Consider the following 19,095-nt stretch of genomic DNA (forward strand, 5'->3'; position numbering starts at 1 on the left):
AATGCATTGTGATCCCTCAAAGTATACCATTAAAAAAGTTAGGACAGAGCACATTTTTCAGCTTGCTGTGTCTTTTTTTTTTACACTCAGCTTATTTTGCTATTTTCCTGTGAGGTAAATACATAGATCTGCCCTGACTTGTCCTAAAATGTGCCTTTTAGTGCCAATATCTGCCGATACCGTTTGATGTGCCAATATTATCGTGCATCTTTAATAAGATAAAATAAACAATTACATGTTAAGTTCTGCAAGTTTTGCAAAAATGAGAGGTACATGGAGCAGAAAAACATGCAAGGGCGCAGCAACACAAAAGCAGCAACACACAAGCAAAAGCAGCTTCAAAAGCGCTTCACTCTCACAAAAAAATCCAAAAATCCACCCAATGCTGCTAAAAGGTGCGCTGACTGGTTTGGCCCTTAAACAATGTCTCATCTTTCAGACAGAAATGAAAACTCCAACCACCACTCAACTGTCTTTAAACTGCATGAACTGTCAACATAGCTGAAATAAGGTTTGCCTCCAGTTTACCTGCAGACAGCACCTTGTAATGTTTAACTTGCTGAAATATTGTTCTGTTTCTGGTTGTTATTAATGTTTGTTGTTTTTTAAAATCTCTTTCCATACAATTTCTATTGTATGAAAGTTAATATCTTTGGGAAGTGTTGCTTGTATTCACGTATGACTGAGTGAATGAGTAAAAAAACATTTTGAAGTTAAGATTTTATATTCCAAATATATAACTAATCCAATAAAATGTGATGGGTATGAAACAGCACCACCATAAACATTGTTACTCTACTTTTACTTTTTATTCTGAGCAAAATTTTCCTATTAAGCTTCTGTTTTTTAATTACTGTAAGTTAAGACCTCAGGAAGTACTTTTTCAGTGAGTTTAACTTTATTTAGACTGTGCTTTTTTCTACTTTTACATAAGTAATGATTTAGTACTACATACCAGCTTTGTTTAAAATAAGTATGACTCAAGCTTTTCAGAGGGAGCTAATTTTTCCCTTCAACTGTTTTGCTTGGTTTGGTTCGCTCTGTTATTAACGTCCTACATATTCTTTTTTTCCCCCCAACCACAATTGTTTTTGTCTATTTGCCTTTTCATTCTAGTGTACTTTAGTTTAGTTTGGTGGGGTTTGTTTGGGTTTCCTCATGTCACCCTAACCGTGTCCTTGTCCCTGTGTGTCAGGTCCAGGGTGTACGGGGAGCACTAGGTCTCGGAGCTCCAATGCCAGTGGACATGCAGCCACACCAGGGGCTGTATCACTACGAGATCTCACCCGGCCAGCCCTCCAGAGGGTAAGACAGTCATTAACGTGTGCTCTCTGTGGCTGCATTTTAACCTCCATTTCTGTTTCAAGTGACAGAAATATAAGGAATAATTCAACATTTTGGGAATTAAGTGTATTTGCTTTGTTTCCAAATGTTCTGTCTTAACATGAGAAATGCTATAACCTTGCTTGTTTCACCCATACAAGAGTAAAAATATAAAAAAGCAAATTTTGTTATTTCATGGGAAGTTGCATGTTGAGCCCAGCCAATGCTGGATTTTTAAGGGGGACACTGATATGAATATTTGAGAGTTAAAAGAATCTCATATCAGTATATCAATGAATGCATCTTATTCTTTTTTTCTTTTTTTTTTTTTTTTTACATACGTACACATCAGCTACAAAAATCTTGAAAAGTATACCTTAAATTTAGGAAAAAGATACAAATGTACTAACATCTTACAAGTGTAAAGCAGACTTTTAGTGCTGTGATGACGACTGTCTCTGAGTAACCTCAAAAATTAGTATCGTTTCTGTATCACGGTTTATTATTTATTTATCAGCCAGCACATAAAAAAATAACGACATATCTGTGAGAGCTAATATACTGTATGTCAACATATGGGCTCAGCATTTTAATGCAGGCTTACATGCTGGAGCCATTTCTCGACAGTTCATTCTCCCACCCAGCACTTCTGTTGCGTCTGGAGACAGTAGGATAACACAGTGAGGAAATTTTCCCACCAGTTAATAAACTGAGAAGAGCAGTGTTACCGATTACACCAACATTTAAGAAAAGATGTGCGTCCATGACGCTCGATACCTGCCGTGCATTTACTTTGATCTTTAGCATTAGTACTCAAGTTTTTTTTCTTTTTTTGCTGTGACTCCAGCTCAGCTTCCTCATCCCCCTCTTCTCTCACAGGATGTGCTCTCCTCTTGATCTCCTCAACATTCATACATTTTTTTTTTTTTATTTATTTAATGAACATGGGCGCTGACACATGAAAATGAACTAAATGGGTTTTCTTTATATTTTTTTAAAAAGCAATCAGTGTTTGTGTAATCTGTGCATGCACAAAAACCATGTCACACAGATCACCGTAGAGTGCTTAGTTGACAGATATGGTGGGCACAACGGTGTAAAACCTGGCATCCTCGATGTGATGTCAACACATCAAGAAGTTGTGCACAATCACTGTATCTGGCCCAGCACGAACTATTAGCACTCACCCTGAAACCGCAAGATGTTGTTTTATGTTTCTGTAAAGGTGTGACATTATGTCCATGCATTGTAAAGGGGATGGATATTTTGTACCTTTGGACAGGGCCAGACTCACTGTTTTGCCCTGCTTCCAGTCTTTATGATAAGATTAGTCAATCTTCTCAGAGATCACAGCAGCTCCTCTCTGAAAGCGGGGATCCTACTCATCTCAGAGGCTCGGAAACTGTTCCTATTTTAATCACACAGATATTCTGAGGTTGCAGAAGCCCAGGTCTCGCTGCAATTGTTGTGGACACAGCGCTAGCTCAGCCCCTCACTCCTCCCCCTCACCTCCCTCCCTCCCTCATGCCACCCAGGTTGCGGGTGGACTCGGCCTCTCTCTGACAGCTGCTAATTACAGGCTGACCAGGCCCCGCTGCTCTCTGCATGACTGCCTCGCGCCCCGCTCAGGTTACCCAGAGTGAGGGAGAAACAGAGAGAGATGGAGAGAAAGGTGGATGGTTGGGACAGAGAAAGACAGAGGAGCAGGAGGAGGAGGAGGGAGGAAGAGGAGATAGAAAGTAAGAGGGGGGGCAGAGAGAACAGAAGGGATGAATGGGAGAAAGGAGTGAGAATGGGAGGGAGAGGTAGAGTCGGGGGGAACCAGCACAGTGGATTAGAGAGGACAGATTAAGCTCCTGTGTGGAATACACGTTGTGGTGAAAGAATTAAAGAACTGAAAGGACGACTTAGGAGAAGGTGGACAGATGAAGTCTGCCCCTTTAGGAAAGGAGCGAGAGGGGCAGAGAGAAAGAGAAGAAGAGGAGAGACAGATTTTGAACTAACCAGTAAAATTTAAGGTCAGAGAAAATATTGAAACTCTTGAGAAGGCTGGAAAGTTCCAGTGAAGTTTCCCTCTCTAGTTTGGTCGGGGAAAACCCAGATGAGTAAGTTTCCACAGTGCAGACCAACATGAGGGCTATACCCCATCTAGTGGTGAGAACCAGACATCACGATAGATTTGAGTTCAGCTCAATTCAATTTTATTTTTTGTCCTAGAGGGCAATTTGTGTTGGAGCTATGTAAAACATAGACCTCACTTGCTCCTCAGGCAGTGCTGCTTTTCTGTGCTGCTTCTGAAAGTTAGCATCAATGTTTTATCTTATGGGTAAGGTGGTATTTAAAGAAGCTTTCTAATTTGCATAATAATCTCTTACTTATTTAAGTGTCACAGAAACACTGAAAAATGCAATCGTCTTTAAACATTTATTACCTATTTGATTATTTATTCTGAATTATCATCATGCTAATTCAAAAAGTCAAAAGTGACACAGAAACACAGAAAAATACAATACTCTTAATATGTGTTTACTATTTACATTTTTATTTATTTTTATCCCTAGTTCATCATGCTCATTTATTTATTTAATTATTTACTGTGTCAGTTTAGGGTCCTCAATCTGCTCACTTACCCCTATGGAAAATTATTCTCTGTGATGCTTTCTGGCTCTTAGTGGCTCCGTTTTTCATGCATATTAATATTTGACTATTATTCCAAAAATCATGAATTTGAAACAGGTCATGAAAACAGCATTTTCCATTTAGATATTCCAAACTGAGTCTTGTTCCAAATTTATCATTTTCAAATTAAGACGTGGGATATGTTGGTATAAGTCAGGTTTCAGGAGCATTCTTTGGAGTTTTTACTGCAGTTTCTGACACACGGCCAATTTTCTGTTTACAGTCAGCTCTGTGCTTTATTGTGAATACACAAAACAACATGCCAACAATTTTCAAGGCTGTGTCAGAGATGCATGCCCAGAAGAAATGTCCACATTACTGGTCGGAAGAGGAAACACAACTGACACAACACAGAGGCTGTGTCGGCACGGTGGAACAAATCCACCACTGGGAGAAAACACTGAAAAAATCCTATTTAGGTGCAAAGAAACAAAATAGCATAGGCGGCTCCAGCCATTCTACTTTTTTCCATATTTTGACATGATAAACGACGTGTTAGGGCACTTTAATCGGAGTATACAGGGCTGCATAAACGACAATATCAGTGGAATATTCATTTTCCTAAGTCATACAGCTGACTAGAAATAGTCTTTTTGGAATAAAAAACACTCCCTTTAAAATTTTGTTACAAAAGTACAACACTTTAAGCTAAAAGTTGCTCTTCAACATGCATTTAGATCAGTGTGTGATCAGTATGAAAGAGAGAGAACAGTGTTGCACAATATTCTAATATTTCACCAATTCATTCATTCAACTGCCATTTTTCCACGTTTATTTTAGATTATTTCTCATAATTAATAACTTTGTTCTTTGATGTCTCAAGCCTAGTCCCATCAGACCAGTCTCCCTACACTGATGTGTCCTCGCTACGTGCCCCGCTCCTCAACGGCCCTCCTCAGGACTGCCGCGCTATGTATAATCCCATGACTCCCAGTATGACTCATGGATCAGGCCCAGGACAGGGGATTGGCCACTGCATGGATCAATACATGAGGCCCCCTCAGGCCCCTCCGCCACACAGTATGATGGGCCACAGGGGCATGCCGCCCACAGAGGGTGAGTCAGAGTATCTTTTACATCTCTTTAATCGCACAGCTGCTACTGATTTGGGCTTAAAGATACCTGAGAGACTGAGTAAGAAACAGAGACTGCACAGATTTCTACAAAACAAAGGATGGCAGTCAACAGAAGGCCAGTTTTACTGCTGAGATATAAATGCATCTGTTACTCTGCAGAAAAAAACGCATCTTGGACTAATTAAAATTACTCAGTTAAACTGAGGTGAACTAGAGATTAAAAAATAGACCATATAAACCTAAAATATGTAAAATGTGAATCCAAGTATGAATATCAAACAGATGTCAGCTGGTGACTGAGAATTGTGGTACAATCCCTTTGTATTAATTCTACTTCATTTACTTTACCAGTTCTTCCTATTGTGTCTTTATTTGGTCTCTTTTCCTCTTAAAAAAAAACGTAGAGGAAAGAGTCTAGACTATAAAACCTCACAGGGCAGTTAATTGTCTGTCTGCCTCACTTCTCATTTCAGAACAGCAAGATTTTACAAGTGCTGTACCTACAGTAAAACTTCAAATGACATGATAGTTGTGTGGCTTTCCTTTCTTGCTCAACAAATAAGCTTTTGTAAGACGCAAGGGACTGCAGTTCAACATAATGTTTAGTTGATATCTTAAATAGTGCACACTCAGGGTTAAGTGTCATCCACGCCAAGTATAATGACTCTAAGAGCTATAAATATATCATTTTAAAAATTGGTCTATCTCAAGTAGGTGGGTCCACAACTATAATGACAATTGAACATTATCATTGGGATCACTTTCGGAGCAATCTGATGAACAGAAACACTGACAGCCAATTAAAATCCATCATCTTTGCATTGGAATATTTCAGCATTTCTGTTTGTCCTCAATGTCCAACAGGTGGCAACAGCACCCCCTACTGTAACCAGAACAACATGATGTCCTCTCATCACAACTTCTGCCAGATTCAGCCTGGCTCTGATCAGATTGGCTCAGGTGACGGTAGGTGAACACCTCCCATCATTTCCCTTAAATAGAAGTCTTTTCTCTAAAATATTTTGTTCATCAAAGCTAACCCTGCTTTTCCTCTTGCTCCCCTTTTAGGCTCGAGGTTCTCCACACCTCGATCCATGCTGAAGCTGAGTAAAAAGAGAGCTCTGTCCATCTCTCCTCTGTCCGATGCCAGTGTGGACCTGCAGACAGTGATCAGGACATCACCCAACTCACTGGTGGCCTTTGTTAACTCTCGCTGCAACCCTAACGGGGCGAGCTCTTATGGACATCTCTCTGTGAGCGCCATGAGGTCAGATATTTCACTTTTCTATTTTAAGCACAAAAACACTTTTAAAAGCCAGCAATATCCATATCTATTATCTCAAAATAGTAAAATCTAACATTCCAGGCATGGGATTCAAAGTACACACATACCCTGAATTTAAAATCACAACATGCAGTGTTTTCATTTGAAGCATAATAGTTATGACCAAGCATTTATCTACCTTCAAACACCGTCTCAGCATGAAGTAACCGCATCCCTAAAGCCACCACAGTTGGTTAAAATGACAGCAAATGTAGGTAAACTGCAATACAATAGATTCAATAATAAAACAAAACTGTGGTGAATTTCACCTGTTCGACAGTGCTTGATAGCTGCAAGTGCACTGATAATTGCCTCACAAATAGGCGATTTAGATATTTACACCAGGGGTCGACAGATTACCGACCTGGCCAATTACCTGGGCCCTTATTTGACATTTTGCTGAATCTCTGTATCTGCATCAACCAACACCAGGCTGTCTGCAAAACATGCAAAGAAAGCGTCAGCATATGGGGAACTTTACTTTGTAAAACCTCATGGAGCTATTTTTATTTATTCATTTTTATTTGAATTCTCACTGATCTTTATACTAAAAAAATTGCAGGGAACTTTGTATATGATGTTGAAAATTTCAAGTGCCATGAGGTCAGATATTTCACTTTTCTATTTTAAGCACAAAAACACTTTTAAAAGCCAGCAATATCCATATCTATTATCTCAAAATAGTAAAATCTAACATTCCAGGCATGGGATTCAAAGTACACACATACCCTGAATTTAAAATCACAACATGCAGTGTTTTCATTTGAAGCATAATAGTTATGACCAAGCATTTATCTACCTTCAAACACCGTCTCAGCATGAAGTAACCGCATCCCTAAAGCCACCACAGTTGGTTAAAATGACAGCAAATGTAGGTAAACTGCAATACAATAGATTCAATAATAAAACAAAACTGTGGTGAATTTCACCTGTTCGACAGTGCTTGATAGCTGCAAGTGCACTGATAATTGCCTCAAATAGGCGATTTAGATATTTACACCAGGGGTCGACAGATTACCGACCTGGCCAATTACCTGGGCCCTTATTTGACATTTTGCTGAATCTCTGTATCTGCATTTTATTTTAATGATTGCTGATAAAATTAATTAATGAAAAAGTGTGCATATTTCACTCAACCAACACCAGGCTGTCTGCAAAACATGCAAAGAAAGCGTCAGCATATGGGGAACTTTACTTTGTAAAACCTCATGGAGCTATTTTTATTTATTCATTTTTATTTGAATTCTCACTGATCTTTATACTAAAAAAATTGCAGGGAACTTTTGTATATGATGTTGAAAATTTCAAGTTTTGTGTTGACGTTTGTTATATTTATATAATTATATATATTTATTTATATATTTTTATTGTAAATGCATATCAGCTCCACATAAGGGCTCAGGTCTCAACAAGTACTAATATTCAGTATCAGCATCAGCCCTGAAAAACCAATATTGGTTGACCCCTAATACACAGACACGTATACACATACACCAAGTCAAATAACGAAAATAATAAATGCAAAACAAGAAAAAAGGTTAGCAACGAAGTTCCAGTATTGAAAGACAACAAGATTAATAAATCTGCCTGTAATAAATGTCCATGTCCACCTCCATATTTTCAGCAAATTGGCCACTGGTTGTATTAATTTTCATTTGACCAGTTCCATCAGTTCTTATGGAGCTGTCTTATTGTTTTCTATGTTACTCCACAGCCCGTCCCTCGGCTATTCCAGCAATATCAACTGCCAATCCAGACAACAAGGCTCCATGTATGGAGGAGGTGGGGGGACACCTCTGGGTGGACACACACCAGGTCCCTGCCAAGCTTCCCGCTTACCTCCCCACAATCCTCGGCTCCACGCTCCAGCCAAACATGGACATGTAAGATGACTCAGTCACATTTTACAAATGAGAATGTGAATGACTTTGAGAGACAGAAGCAGCAGAGATGATACAGTGTGTGTTTGTTTTGCAGCTGAAGACAGAGCCGGGGCTGGGAGGTGTGATGGATGGCATGAATGTGAAGAGCCTGGAGGAGAGGTCAGAGGGAGATGTGGCCAGTCCCTCTTCCACTGGCACTCAGGTACAGAAAAAGTCTTATTCTCACAAGTACTTTTCACCTTCACACATGTACATTTTAGTTTTGACAATAGATTTGTCAGATTCACATGCAGGGAGCATTTGTCAATTGCTCCTGGTAACGTTTGGCTGATATGAGCCCATATGTGCAAGCGTTGTCTTGTTGACCACTTTCTTATCAAAAATATTGCAGTCACAGTATGTAAAGAGGGTTTTTTCAGCCTTCATGGCCTGTTTTCATGCAACTGTTGTTGGCAATGAACCTTCATCATATCAGTGGATCATGACTGATTTTTCCAATGTAGTATGTCAGGAAAAACTGTGGGACAACAACTGCTTTGCACAGATGGAAAACCATAAATGTATAATCCAACTTTACAATCTGACATACTAAGCAATTTCACATTCCAGTCATACTCAAGTTATGCAATTTCAAGACTGTTTAAGGAAATGGGCAAAAATAACACATTTAGGCTATACCGCATGCAAAAAACTTGCATGGTTGTTGCCCCAAACTGCACGCACATCCTGCACAATTATATAGGCTACATCTTATTCTGAAACAGCTATATTGCACATATTTGTTATGTTACAGTACCCTTTTTTTAAGATCTTTACATTTTTTAAATAACTTTTATTTTGTATTTACGTTCTTGAGTGTAACAGTACTTGTGCGGTTTTTATTTTTAAATTTAGACGGTTAAACACGGGTGATAATCCGACTGTGCACATACCTGTTGTCACCTTGTTGTTGCACTGCCGTGTTGTACTGCTGTTTCCATGTTTGGTAAAGATGCACGAGATCCTGAAAGCCTGTTCTTGACCAGGTACCATCCTCTCGGAAAACACACGGAAAACACAAGAAGCGTCTTCTCTGACCAGCTAGCAGATAGTTATTTCCTCCTGCAGAACCACTGCACGTTCAATCTAATCATTTTTATCAGCGGTTTGGTTTATAACAATTCCCCAAAGCTGGTGGTCACCGAGGTGTTTCTCCTCAAGGTTTTCTTCAAACGGCAGACTTTTAACTTTGTGCTATGGTAAAAGAAACAATCCATACGTTACGATGACCGTACTAACTTCTGACAGCTGCGAGCAACAGCAGCTATTTGGCAAATCAACAATCACATTGCAGCAGAGCAACCGAGAGCAACGCGCAATCAGCCACTTCTGGTGTCAAATTAGTGCCAACCATGGATGCATTATAAGGAAGTGCCAACCCCTTTCATAGTCAAAGGTTTTGGGGCATGCGCAGTGTTGTTTTCCTTGACAGGGGATCTTGCTTTTTGAGCCAATTAAAACACAATTTTAAAACTATTATATCCAGTCACATAAAGGAGATAATAATGCGACAGCATTGGTTGATCTAAAATCTTAAAATGTGACAAACATTGGACAGGTAGGTTATCTTACAATAGGCTTAGGCTACAACTTTGACGTTTTTAGATCACGTGAAGAGCCACTTATGAGTTTTCAAATGCATGTGCATATGTGTGCATATCTTCATATTAAACAAATCAAAAATACCAATTTGCCCACTTAATTGTGCTCGTTCTAGTTTTTGTCATAGTACAGAATATTTAGTCTTTAGGCACATGGGACTTCAACATGATGACATAGATAACATTTTAAAAAAAAACTTTTTTTTTTTTTTTTTTACTTTATTGGAAAAGATGTCAGTAACAATCAGCAAGCTGGCAGGGGAAATATAAGAGATTTTTAAAAATCCCTCAATTTTATGTCCGAAAAGATCAGCAAAGTGGTAAAATGGCATCTTAATGTCATGGGTCTAATGGAGGCGGTCCATGAACCAAAGGGACCAGAGGATTCAACTACTGTAACAAAGGATAGGTGACTTGGAGCACTACTCCCATGCAGATAACTTTCTCATCACAGGGCTGGATGCTCCCAGAATGTGTGCAAAGATTTTCTTAAGTACAAGAGGGCAAATACAGTTTTAGAGGTTTTTGTCATTTCTCTGTACCAAAAACACAAAAAGAGATTAAAAGGAGATGTGGTTCTGTTGTTGGGGTTAAAATGTGGAACACTTTACACAAAATGAACACTGCTGGATTTCAAAAGAATGCTTTGCAACATTATTTTCAAGGGTGACAAGTTTGAATTATTTTTTAAATTTCCAAAATTAAAAGAATGTAGGACAGGCATATATAAGCATTTGGTCGGCCAGAGCCTTTTTAGTCACTACTTAATACATTTGATTTGATTTTGTTCAAACAGCTTGTGTCGCTTTTGCTTATGATATGTGTGATAACTGAATAAAAAAACTAATAAGAAAAACTACCTTTTCAACCAAACGACCAATTTTGAAAATTTCTTTGGATCTGTGCTTATGCATGCCAAGAAAACACATTCACTAGAGGGAATTCAAACAATAGCCGCAAGCACAAAAGGCTGAATCAAGAATCTTTTAATGACTAAATTATACTCACTGCCACTAAAATCACATTTTTTCCCCAGTTGCCAGCAGGTGTGGCTTTTCCCCACATGCCCCACATAACCCCTCACCTCTCTATGTACACTTTTTTCCCAACTTATTCCATGGACTTCTTGTCTGTATGTTTCATTAGGACCCTCTCTTGGGTCTCCTGGATGGCAGAGATGACTTAGACAAGGAGGACGGGAAACCTGAGCCGGAGGCAATCTATGAAACCAACTGCCACTGGGAGAGCTGCAACAAGGAGTTTGACACACAAGACCAGCTAGTTCATGTGAGAGTCAATACATATTGTATAATAGAGAGACAAAAAAGCAGGAAAAATAGAAATATACAGTATTCCACTTTGATTATTAACAAGTCTGTATTTATCTGTTTACTCAACAGCACATCAACAATGAGCATATCCATGGAGAAAAGAAGGAGTTTGTGTGTCACTGGCAGGAGTGCTCTCGAGAACAGAGGCCTTTCAAAGCGCAGTACATGCTGGTGGTTCATATGCGCAGACACACAGGAGAGAAGCCACATAAGTGCACTGTGAGTGTATCTTTAGTCTCCATGCATTTTACATTCATTCTCTCTATCCCTGTCCCTGTTTTGGCTCTTGGAAGTTGTTCTCTTTGTTCCAACGTGGCTGTTGTTATAAAATTGTTCTGTATATTTCTGTTTTAGTTTGAAGGCTGTAATAAGGCCTACTCTCGCTTGGAAAATTTGAAGACTCACCTGCGCTCTCACACTGGAGAGAAACCATACGTGTGTGAACATGAAGGCTGCAACAAGGCCTTCTCCAATGCTTCAGACCGGGCCAAGCACCAGAACCGAACTCACTCCAATGAGGTACTGTAGTGTTCACCACTGAAAAGTGATAAAGTAATGTAGATTGAACAATATCTCAAAAATTGAGATTGCACATTATTGAAAGTGGTACTGTTCAGAGCCATACTTTATCTTTCCAAACCTAACTGCTAAGTGATTTATGTATTTTTTATTACATACGTTACCATAAAATAATTAAATAAGTGAATATAGGGGTCTTTCAGAGTTTCACACTTCATATTTTGGATGTCCGTAATGTCAGCTGTAGCAAATCAGAAAAAAATAAACCGACAATAGTTTGTATTGGGCCAAGAATAGTAAGCTGTTACATATTAGAGGCAATTTAATTAGCAGTAAAGTTGCACTTATGTAAATTTTGGTATGCAAGACTGTGTACACAAATACAAGATTTACTTTGTTGACTTACTGGTGCTTTTCTCTTATACAGAAACCCTATGTATGTAAGATCCCCGGCTGCACAAAGCGGTACACAGATCCAAGCTCTTTGCGTAAACATGTGAAGACTGTTCACGGTCCTGAAGCCCACATCACCAAGAAGCATCGTGGGGACACGGGGCCTCGTCCCCCTGGTTCAGCAATGACCCCTGGAGGCCAGACCTCTGAACTGCTGCTGGAGAAAGAGGAGACACGCCGGGAGGACTGCAAACTGTTGGCTCCTGAGACTGCTCTGGTGAGTGATGCATTTTATTTATGGCCTGCAAGATCCCTTAAGAAAACAAACAAAGCTCCAGTGTTAAAAGCAACACATCCATAGTTATTTTCAACCCATTAGGTAAAATAAAATAAACTTAGCACATTTCCCTTTGAGATGGGTTGTAATAACACATTATATTACTGCTTTCAGAAATCCCAGCCAAGTCCTGGTGGTCAGTCATCATGCAGTAGCGAACGTTCTCCACTGGGGAGCGCCAACAACAATGACAGTGGGGTGGAGATGAACCTAAATGCAGCTGGCAGTCTGGAGGATCTCACAGCACTGGAGGATGGAGTTGCAGGTGGAGGAGGGGAGCCAGGAAGTGTAGGAACAATGGGAATGTCTGCACAGGCTTTGAAGAGGCTGGAGAACCTGAAGATCGACAAACTGAAGCAAATCCGCAGGCCGACCCCTCCTGGCCGCTGTGCCAATAACAAGCTACCTGCACTTCCTGGTATGTTCCAAGGAGGATAAAAATAGGAGAAGTCATGGGGTCGTATCACATCTTATCATTGGCTGTATTACTCCTGTGACGTGAAATTTGGTCTGCAGTTGGCAAAAGGCTCAATAGCTGGTGCACTAATATAGAACATGGGGCGATTTATTCATTTCACTGTGGCATCCACAATCATTCTTGGGTCAGAATATTTTTGTTTGGAAAACAAAGATATGAGTTAGAATTATAATTCTGTAATTATTTTAAAAGTCTATAATAAAAGACCATAAACAAATGCTTTTGGCTGCTATCCAGTTGAATGTACCCAATAGTTCTGTCAAGCCAAGTGCACCCAAGGAGGTTGTAAAGCACTTGAGCAGACACCATCCCCTTATTTCTAGCGCTATCTGCTGTAATTTATATTGCGCATTTGTCATACCCCATAGCTCCCATGGGACCAAAGAGCATGTCCCAGCCTTTTTTGAGTAGCCTTGGTATGTTCTGAGTTATTGCACAAAAACATTTTTGGTCTGTATTTTTGTTGGTCTCTAAACAGTTTCCTCTTTCTGGATGTTAATTTTCAGGTCCCGGAGAGAGCATGGGAATGTGTGCACCTTCTCCACTCCTCTCAAATCGACGAGTTATGGAGCTGTCCAATCACGAGTTAGGAGGTGGTACATCCATCGGCTGCTCTTCCAATGACAGGAGAGGAAGCGGCACCAGCAGCCTAAGCTCTGCCTATACTGTTAGCCGTCGGTCCTCCATGGTGTCTCCTTACCTGTCCAGCCGGCGCTCCAGTGATGTCTCACAAATGGGAGGAACAGGAGGCGGTGGATGTCACCTCCTTGGCCCAGAGCAAAGTGGAGGAGACCCTCTCTCTCCTGAGACCACTCGCAGAGGAGCTCCATGTCCTGTAGGAGGAGGATTGCCAGGTCTTCCTAATCTAACACCGGCACAGCAGTATAGCCTAAAGGCCAAATATGCTGCAGCAACTGGTGGACCACCACCTACTCCTTTACCCAATATGGAGCAGCCAGGTACTCCAAGCAGAAGAGGAGGTGTTTTGAGTGAATACCAGGGGCAGCCGCTGCCTCCCTTCCTTCAACAAGGTGGTCCACGTAGGCACAGTGCCAACACAGAGTATGGCACTGGTGTTATCTATCCTCACCAGGCTCCAGGGAACAACAGCAGGCGAGCCAGTGACCCCGTCCGACCAGTTGCCGATCCTCAAGCAATCCCAAAGCGCTTCAATAGTCTTAATAATGTTGCTGTGATGGGCCGAAGGAATGCGCTGCAACACCGTGGCTCTGACACAAGTCTTTCCCGCCACCTGTACTCTCCTCGGCCACCTAGCATTACAGAGAATGTGATGATGGAGGCTATGGGTATGGAGCCCCACCTTGCCCCTGTTGACGCCAGGGATCGTTCTATGATGATGCCCCCTGGAGAGAGAAACTTCATGGGATACCAGCAACAGCATCAAACTCTTGGAGGAGTTGGAGGTTCTCTTGGTAACCAACTGTCCCCAAGCCATGACTCTCTGAGCTGCCCAGACCAGAGTTACATGCAGGGGCACTACCAGAACCAGGGAGGGGATGGCACGTCCAGGGCTGGTGGAAATCCAATGGGCCAAGCAAGGCCTATTCAGTCAGAGGGCATGTCTAATACACTCCTCCAACAGGCTGAGTACAGTATGAGCACCTGTCAGCTCAGTCCCTCTGGCCCCCATTACCCCAGCATAGGTCAGGGTGGTGATGCTGGAGGCCCTTGGAGTGATTCACACAACCAAATCCAAACTTCCAACCATGCTCTCCAGAACCAGCGAGGAATGCAATATTCAGATCATAGCCTGCAGCCTCAACAAGCACAGGCCCACTTCAACAATCAAACAGGCCTCTACAACAGTCCTGATGGAACCCACAAACTTACCATCAAGCCCGAGCAGCAGTTTCACCCCGGGATGGGAGGTGGGAATGCTTGTCAAAGTGCTAAGCTCCACCAGCAGCGGATGATCCTCCAGCAGAATCAGGGTTACCCCCAACAGACAGGCCAGGTCATGATGAGGAACTCCAACAATCCCAGCTGTGACTTTCCAGGGCAGAACCAGAACTCATTCCCCAGTGGAGGGGGCTTGAGCTTGGGCTGTGCTGGTACTGCACTCTCAGATGGGCAGAGGCCTGAAACCCCCATGATGCAGGTGAAGGAAATGATGGTGAGGAACTATGTGCAGTCACAACAAGCACTCATGTGGGAGCAGCAACAGGAACAGCAGCAGCAGACCGGAATAAAGCCTCCTCCTCTATCTGATAATATGGATATGAGTGCCCAGACAGCAATGATTCAGCACAGTCCACAGCACCAAAACCAGAATATGTACTCCAACCAGCCCTATACTTCCTACCCTAACCAGAACCTGGTCATGAGCCCTCCAGCCCACAGCCGAGGGCCCAGCTCTGTGACGCCTAAAGACCAGCAGCTGACAGCTCTCCAGGGCTCATGTTATAGCCAGGAAATGGTGGTCCCCAGGCCTCCTCAGGGACGGAAACCTCTCAGCCGCCAGAACAGCCTATCACAGGCAGGAGGGAGCTACCTGGGTAGTCCACCCCACCTCAGCCCTGTCCACTCCACTTCCAGCCCCAGGCGTGCAGTCCGACTTCCTCCAGTTCAGCATCCACAGCACGCGCAAAATGAAATGTTCTCTCCTTCCAATAACAACAATATGTACTATTCAGGCCAGATAAACATGGATATGGAAAAACACATGGACCCCCAGAATGGACCTTGTCTCAACCAGCAGCACAGTATGGGTCCCAACCTAGACCCAACAGCTGGCACAAAGCCTGCCCCTATGACTCCCTATCCTGAATCTGGCCCCATCTCCAATGCCTTAGAAAACCTGGACCTGGATAACGCTCGCATAGACTTCACCTCCATTATTGATGATGCTGAGTCTTCCTCATTCAGCCCGATCAACAATCCCCTTCAGGGTCAGCCAGGGTCTTCCTCCCAGGCCTCATCCCGCCTCACCACCCCTCAGACTTCTGTTACCCTGGCTGCTGGCTCTGCCCTGTCCAACATGGCTGTAGGCGACATGACGTCCATGCTTACCTCGCTGGCTGGGGAGAATAAATACCTGAACACACTGTCTTAGAAGAATACTTTGGGGCATATTTTTCCAGATAATCAATCAAGTAGAGGCCTTGACCAGTTTTTTTCTCACATAGAAATGTGTCTAGCCCAGTGTACAGAGGTTACAAGGCAGAGGTTAAGTGCTGTTGCTTATAGTGATTTTCCATGGTACATTGCAAGAAAGTTTTTTTAAGGTAAGACAGACAAACTTTTAAGTCGATAATTTCATGCCTGGGGTGTTCTATACATCCCCATATGCCTTTACACAAAAACCCAACACATTAACCCTTATTTGAGCCAGGATCCTGAACTTCCGAGGGATTTGTTGCCAATAAATACCCTTATAATAGGGATAATAATGTGTTTCGGTTGCAAGTTAAGACTAAGCTACAAATGTGATTCCATCACAAGTTTCAAAAGTGTTAAAAATCCCCACAAAACCTTAAAACCAAAGGTGCCTGATCAACCTCCCTCGCTGTATTGTTCCTTCGCTGCCTTGGTACTTGGTATTTTGTCTGTGCCTTATTGTAAGACACAGAGCTATATGCCTGATATGAACCTGAACTTTTTCCAGGCATTCCAGTCACATGGGGCTGTGGCAACAGTGGAGCAGAGAAGGATGTATGTAAATAAGTTTTATATACATTTATATATGTTGTTTATATGACAATGAGATGGTGGATAGATCATCCTCCGTCTTGTGATGGACTGCTTGGATTCTGAAGGCCAATGTTCACATGGGACTTTCTAAGATGGCTGTTCAAGGAGCAGAGTGAAGACTAAAGTTGTGCTTTTAGTGATTGAGAAATTATTTCTCGGTGCTACTAAATATTAATCTGTATTGCTAGGGATTTCTTTGTCGTCAGGAGCAACACACTCTTTATAGTGGCATATCAGTATTCCCACACATGCACAAATGCAGTCACACACATAACCTACACACAGACACTCAGGACTTGTTGGTGTTTGAATCTTTGGTGTTCAGATTACATGTATGTTGTAACTGCCTTTCCAGACAGAGAGTTTGCACTCCACATGTTTACTGTAAGTGTTCCTAAAGCAGCTGTGTACTTTTTTTTCCAGTGGTGTTTATAACTGCAAAACAGAAAGTTCTTTGCTCTTTCTAAGGTACATACATAGAGGATAACGAGAAAAGCTCAAAGATAACTTGCAAATGTCACCTATATTCATACATTAACCTGACACATGGCTTGTACATGACTCAGCTGAGGATGACGGCTATTTTGAATGAAACCCGAGTCAGCTGGTGTGTATCTGTTAACAGATCAGAAATAGTTGCCTGTGTTTGAGGTACTTTCATAGTACAGTGCTGCTGCACTTTGGCTCTAATCCCAAAGAGGAGTTATTTGGAAATTCTGCATTACTAATTCAGGAAAGGGGATCAAGACGTGGGAATTTTACTATCACTACCACTGCAGTGAAATTTACATTATCATGGCTACACTGAGGTACTTTTTTGCAACTTTTGAGCTGTATCGTACGGAAGAAGGCTGCAGCTCTTAATAGGAGAACTAATTTTACACTGTGGCTTTGCACTGACTACAGCACTGTGCGAAAGGGTCTCTGTCTCTTGTGACTATTCACATGAACCTCATTTTGATAGAAAGAATTATCACAGTATTTTTTAATAGTCTTCAAGAACACGTCTGAGCACAGCTAGACTCTATAAGGCCACATTTTAGTGTTGCTGAAACATTTCACAAGATATTTCAGAGTAAAACAGTAGCATCACTTCAAAAGTTTACTAAGCATTAGCGGGAATGAACATTTCTTCATTTCAGATAAAGTGTACAACCTACCAAAGACACCTTAAAATGACTGAGAACAAGATGCACAAATAGCCTATTCTAACATGACACTAACACTAGCAATAGGGGCATGAACATTGACTGATAGTGCTGTTCTTTAGAATGTATGAGATGTTTTGTATAAAAGTATCTTTTTATATTAATGAACTTTATGGATGTTGCCTTCTATGTGTGTGTGTGTGTGTGTGTGTGTGTGTGTGTGTGTGTGTGTGTGTGTGTGCGTGTGTGGATTTTTTTTTAACTGTCATCTTTTATTCTGACTTTTTTGCTGGCAAAAGACTATCACCTTTAGCAACAGAAAGCTATAATAGTAGCATTAACTACAATAGACAAAAGCCAAGTGTTATATTTTGTGTACAATTTTTCTACATTTTTATACAAATGTGCTATATTTTACCAGTTTATGAATAAAGATGTTCAATGGGATGGATGCAGAATGTTTGTCAAACCTTTCTTTCAATGTCCATTGTTGTAAACTAATGTGGCTGTGTGTTTTATTACAACACACACAAATGCTGTAAGTAGCCATATCTGTACATTGTATAGCTATATTAAGGAGGTTTAAAGTAAAGACATGGGTATGAAGCCTGCTCTGCTGGATGAAATTTGTTTCTGTACCTGGTGGGTTGTTGCAATGACTTCTTTCCTCCAACAGAGTGCAGTACAGCCTGAGAACAAAGACAAAAAGAAACAGTATTTCTCTTTCATTCACTGTAGATGAAGACCCCATAGCATAACTTGCTGCATTGCATGCTGCACACACTATAGTCTACAGTAAGCTGTTAACTAACTTATGTGACAATATTAGTGCAAGGAACAGCTAATTGTACAAACATCAAAGTCAGGTAAACCTTGGTACATTTAATAAAATCATGCTTTAGATGTACCAAATTAAATATATTTCACAAATCACCCCTGTAAGCAATTAAATCATATTTTGCATAATAGTGATCCAACTATTACAAATTATTGGAAATCTAACCAACGGCCATTTATCCTAAATCATCCTTCCTTTTGTCCTCATCCTAATTGGAAAGACCTGTGTTATGGTTACGATTTAAAACCTGTCACAGCAGCCTATTGTGACCTACAGTGATCTTCTAGGTTGCTACATTAAGTATTTGGATGAGCGTTAAAGATGGCTGCTCTTGGTGACATCAGTGCCTGGACGGGCTCTCTGTGGTCAGTGGGTACAGGCCCTGCTGAATGCTGTAAGAAAGAAAAACTACACA

The 19,095-nt window shown here is 41.2% G+C and overlaps 1 protein-coding gene across 1 annotated transcript in view; it reads left to right on the forward strand.

Annotated features, from left to right (window-relative positions):
• The window catches only part of gli1 (GLI family zinc finger 1), a 70,624-nt gene extending 52,596 nt beyond the window's left edge, over nucleotides 1-18,028 (forward strand). The window contains exons 2-13 of the mRNA XM_042505739.1: nucleotides 1,196-1,305; nucleotides 4,826-5,058; nucleotides 5,943-6,044; nucleotides 6,147-6,345; nucleotides 8,117-8,285; nucleotides 8,380-8,487; nucleotides 11,072-11,212; nucleotides 11,326-11,475; nucleotides 11,611-11,775; nucleotides 12,203-12,445; nucleotides 12,620-12,923; nucleotides 13,490-18,028. Coding sequence (XP_042361673.1) covers nucleotides 1,235-1,305; nucleotides 4,826-5,058; nucleotides 5,943-6,044; nucleotides 6,147-6,345; nucleotides 8,117-8,285; nucleotides 8,380-8,487; nucleotides 11,072-11,212; nucleotides 11,326-11,475; nucleotides 11,611-11,775; nucleotides 12,203-12,445; nucleotides 12,620-12,923; nucleotides 13,490-16,056 — 4,452 coding nt within the window. The 5' untranslated portion in view covers nucleotides 1,196-1,234 and the 3' untranslated portion in view covers nucleotides 16,057-18,028. The remainder of the gene's footprint in view (nucleotides 1-1,195; nucleotides 1,306-4,825; nucleotides 5,059-5,942; nucleotides 6,045-6,146; nucleotides 6,346-8,116; nucleotides 8,286-8,379; nucleotides 8,488-11,071; nucleotides 11,213-11,325; nucleotides 11,476-11,610; nucleotides 11,776-12,202; nucleotides 12,446-12,619; nucleotides 12,924-13,489) is intronic.
• The last annotated feature ends 1,067 nt before the right edge of the window (nucleotides 18,029-19,095 follow it).

Source organism: Plectropomus leopardus, chromosome 2, assembly GCF_008729295.1.
Source record: "Plectropomus leopardus isolate mb chromosome 2, YSFRI_Pleo_2.0, whole genome shotgun sequence".
In the NCBI taxonomy this organism is placed as follows: Eukaryota; Metazoa; Chordata; class Actinopteri; order Perciformes; family Serranidae; genus Plectropomus; species Plectropomus leopardus.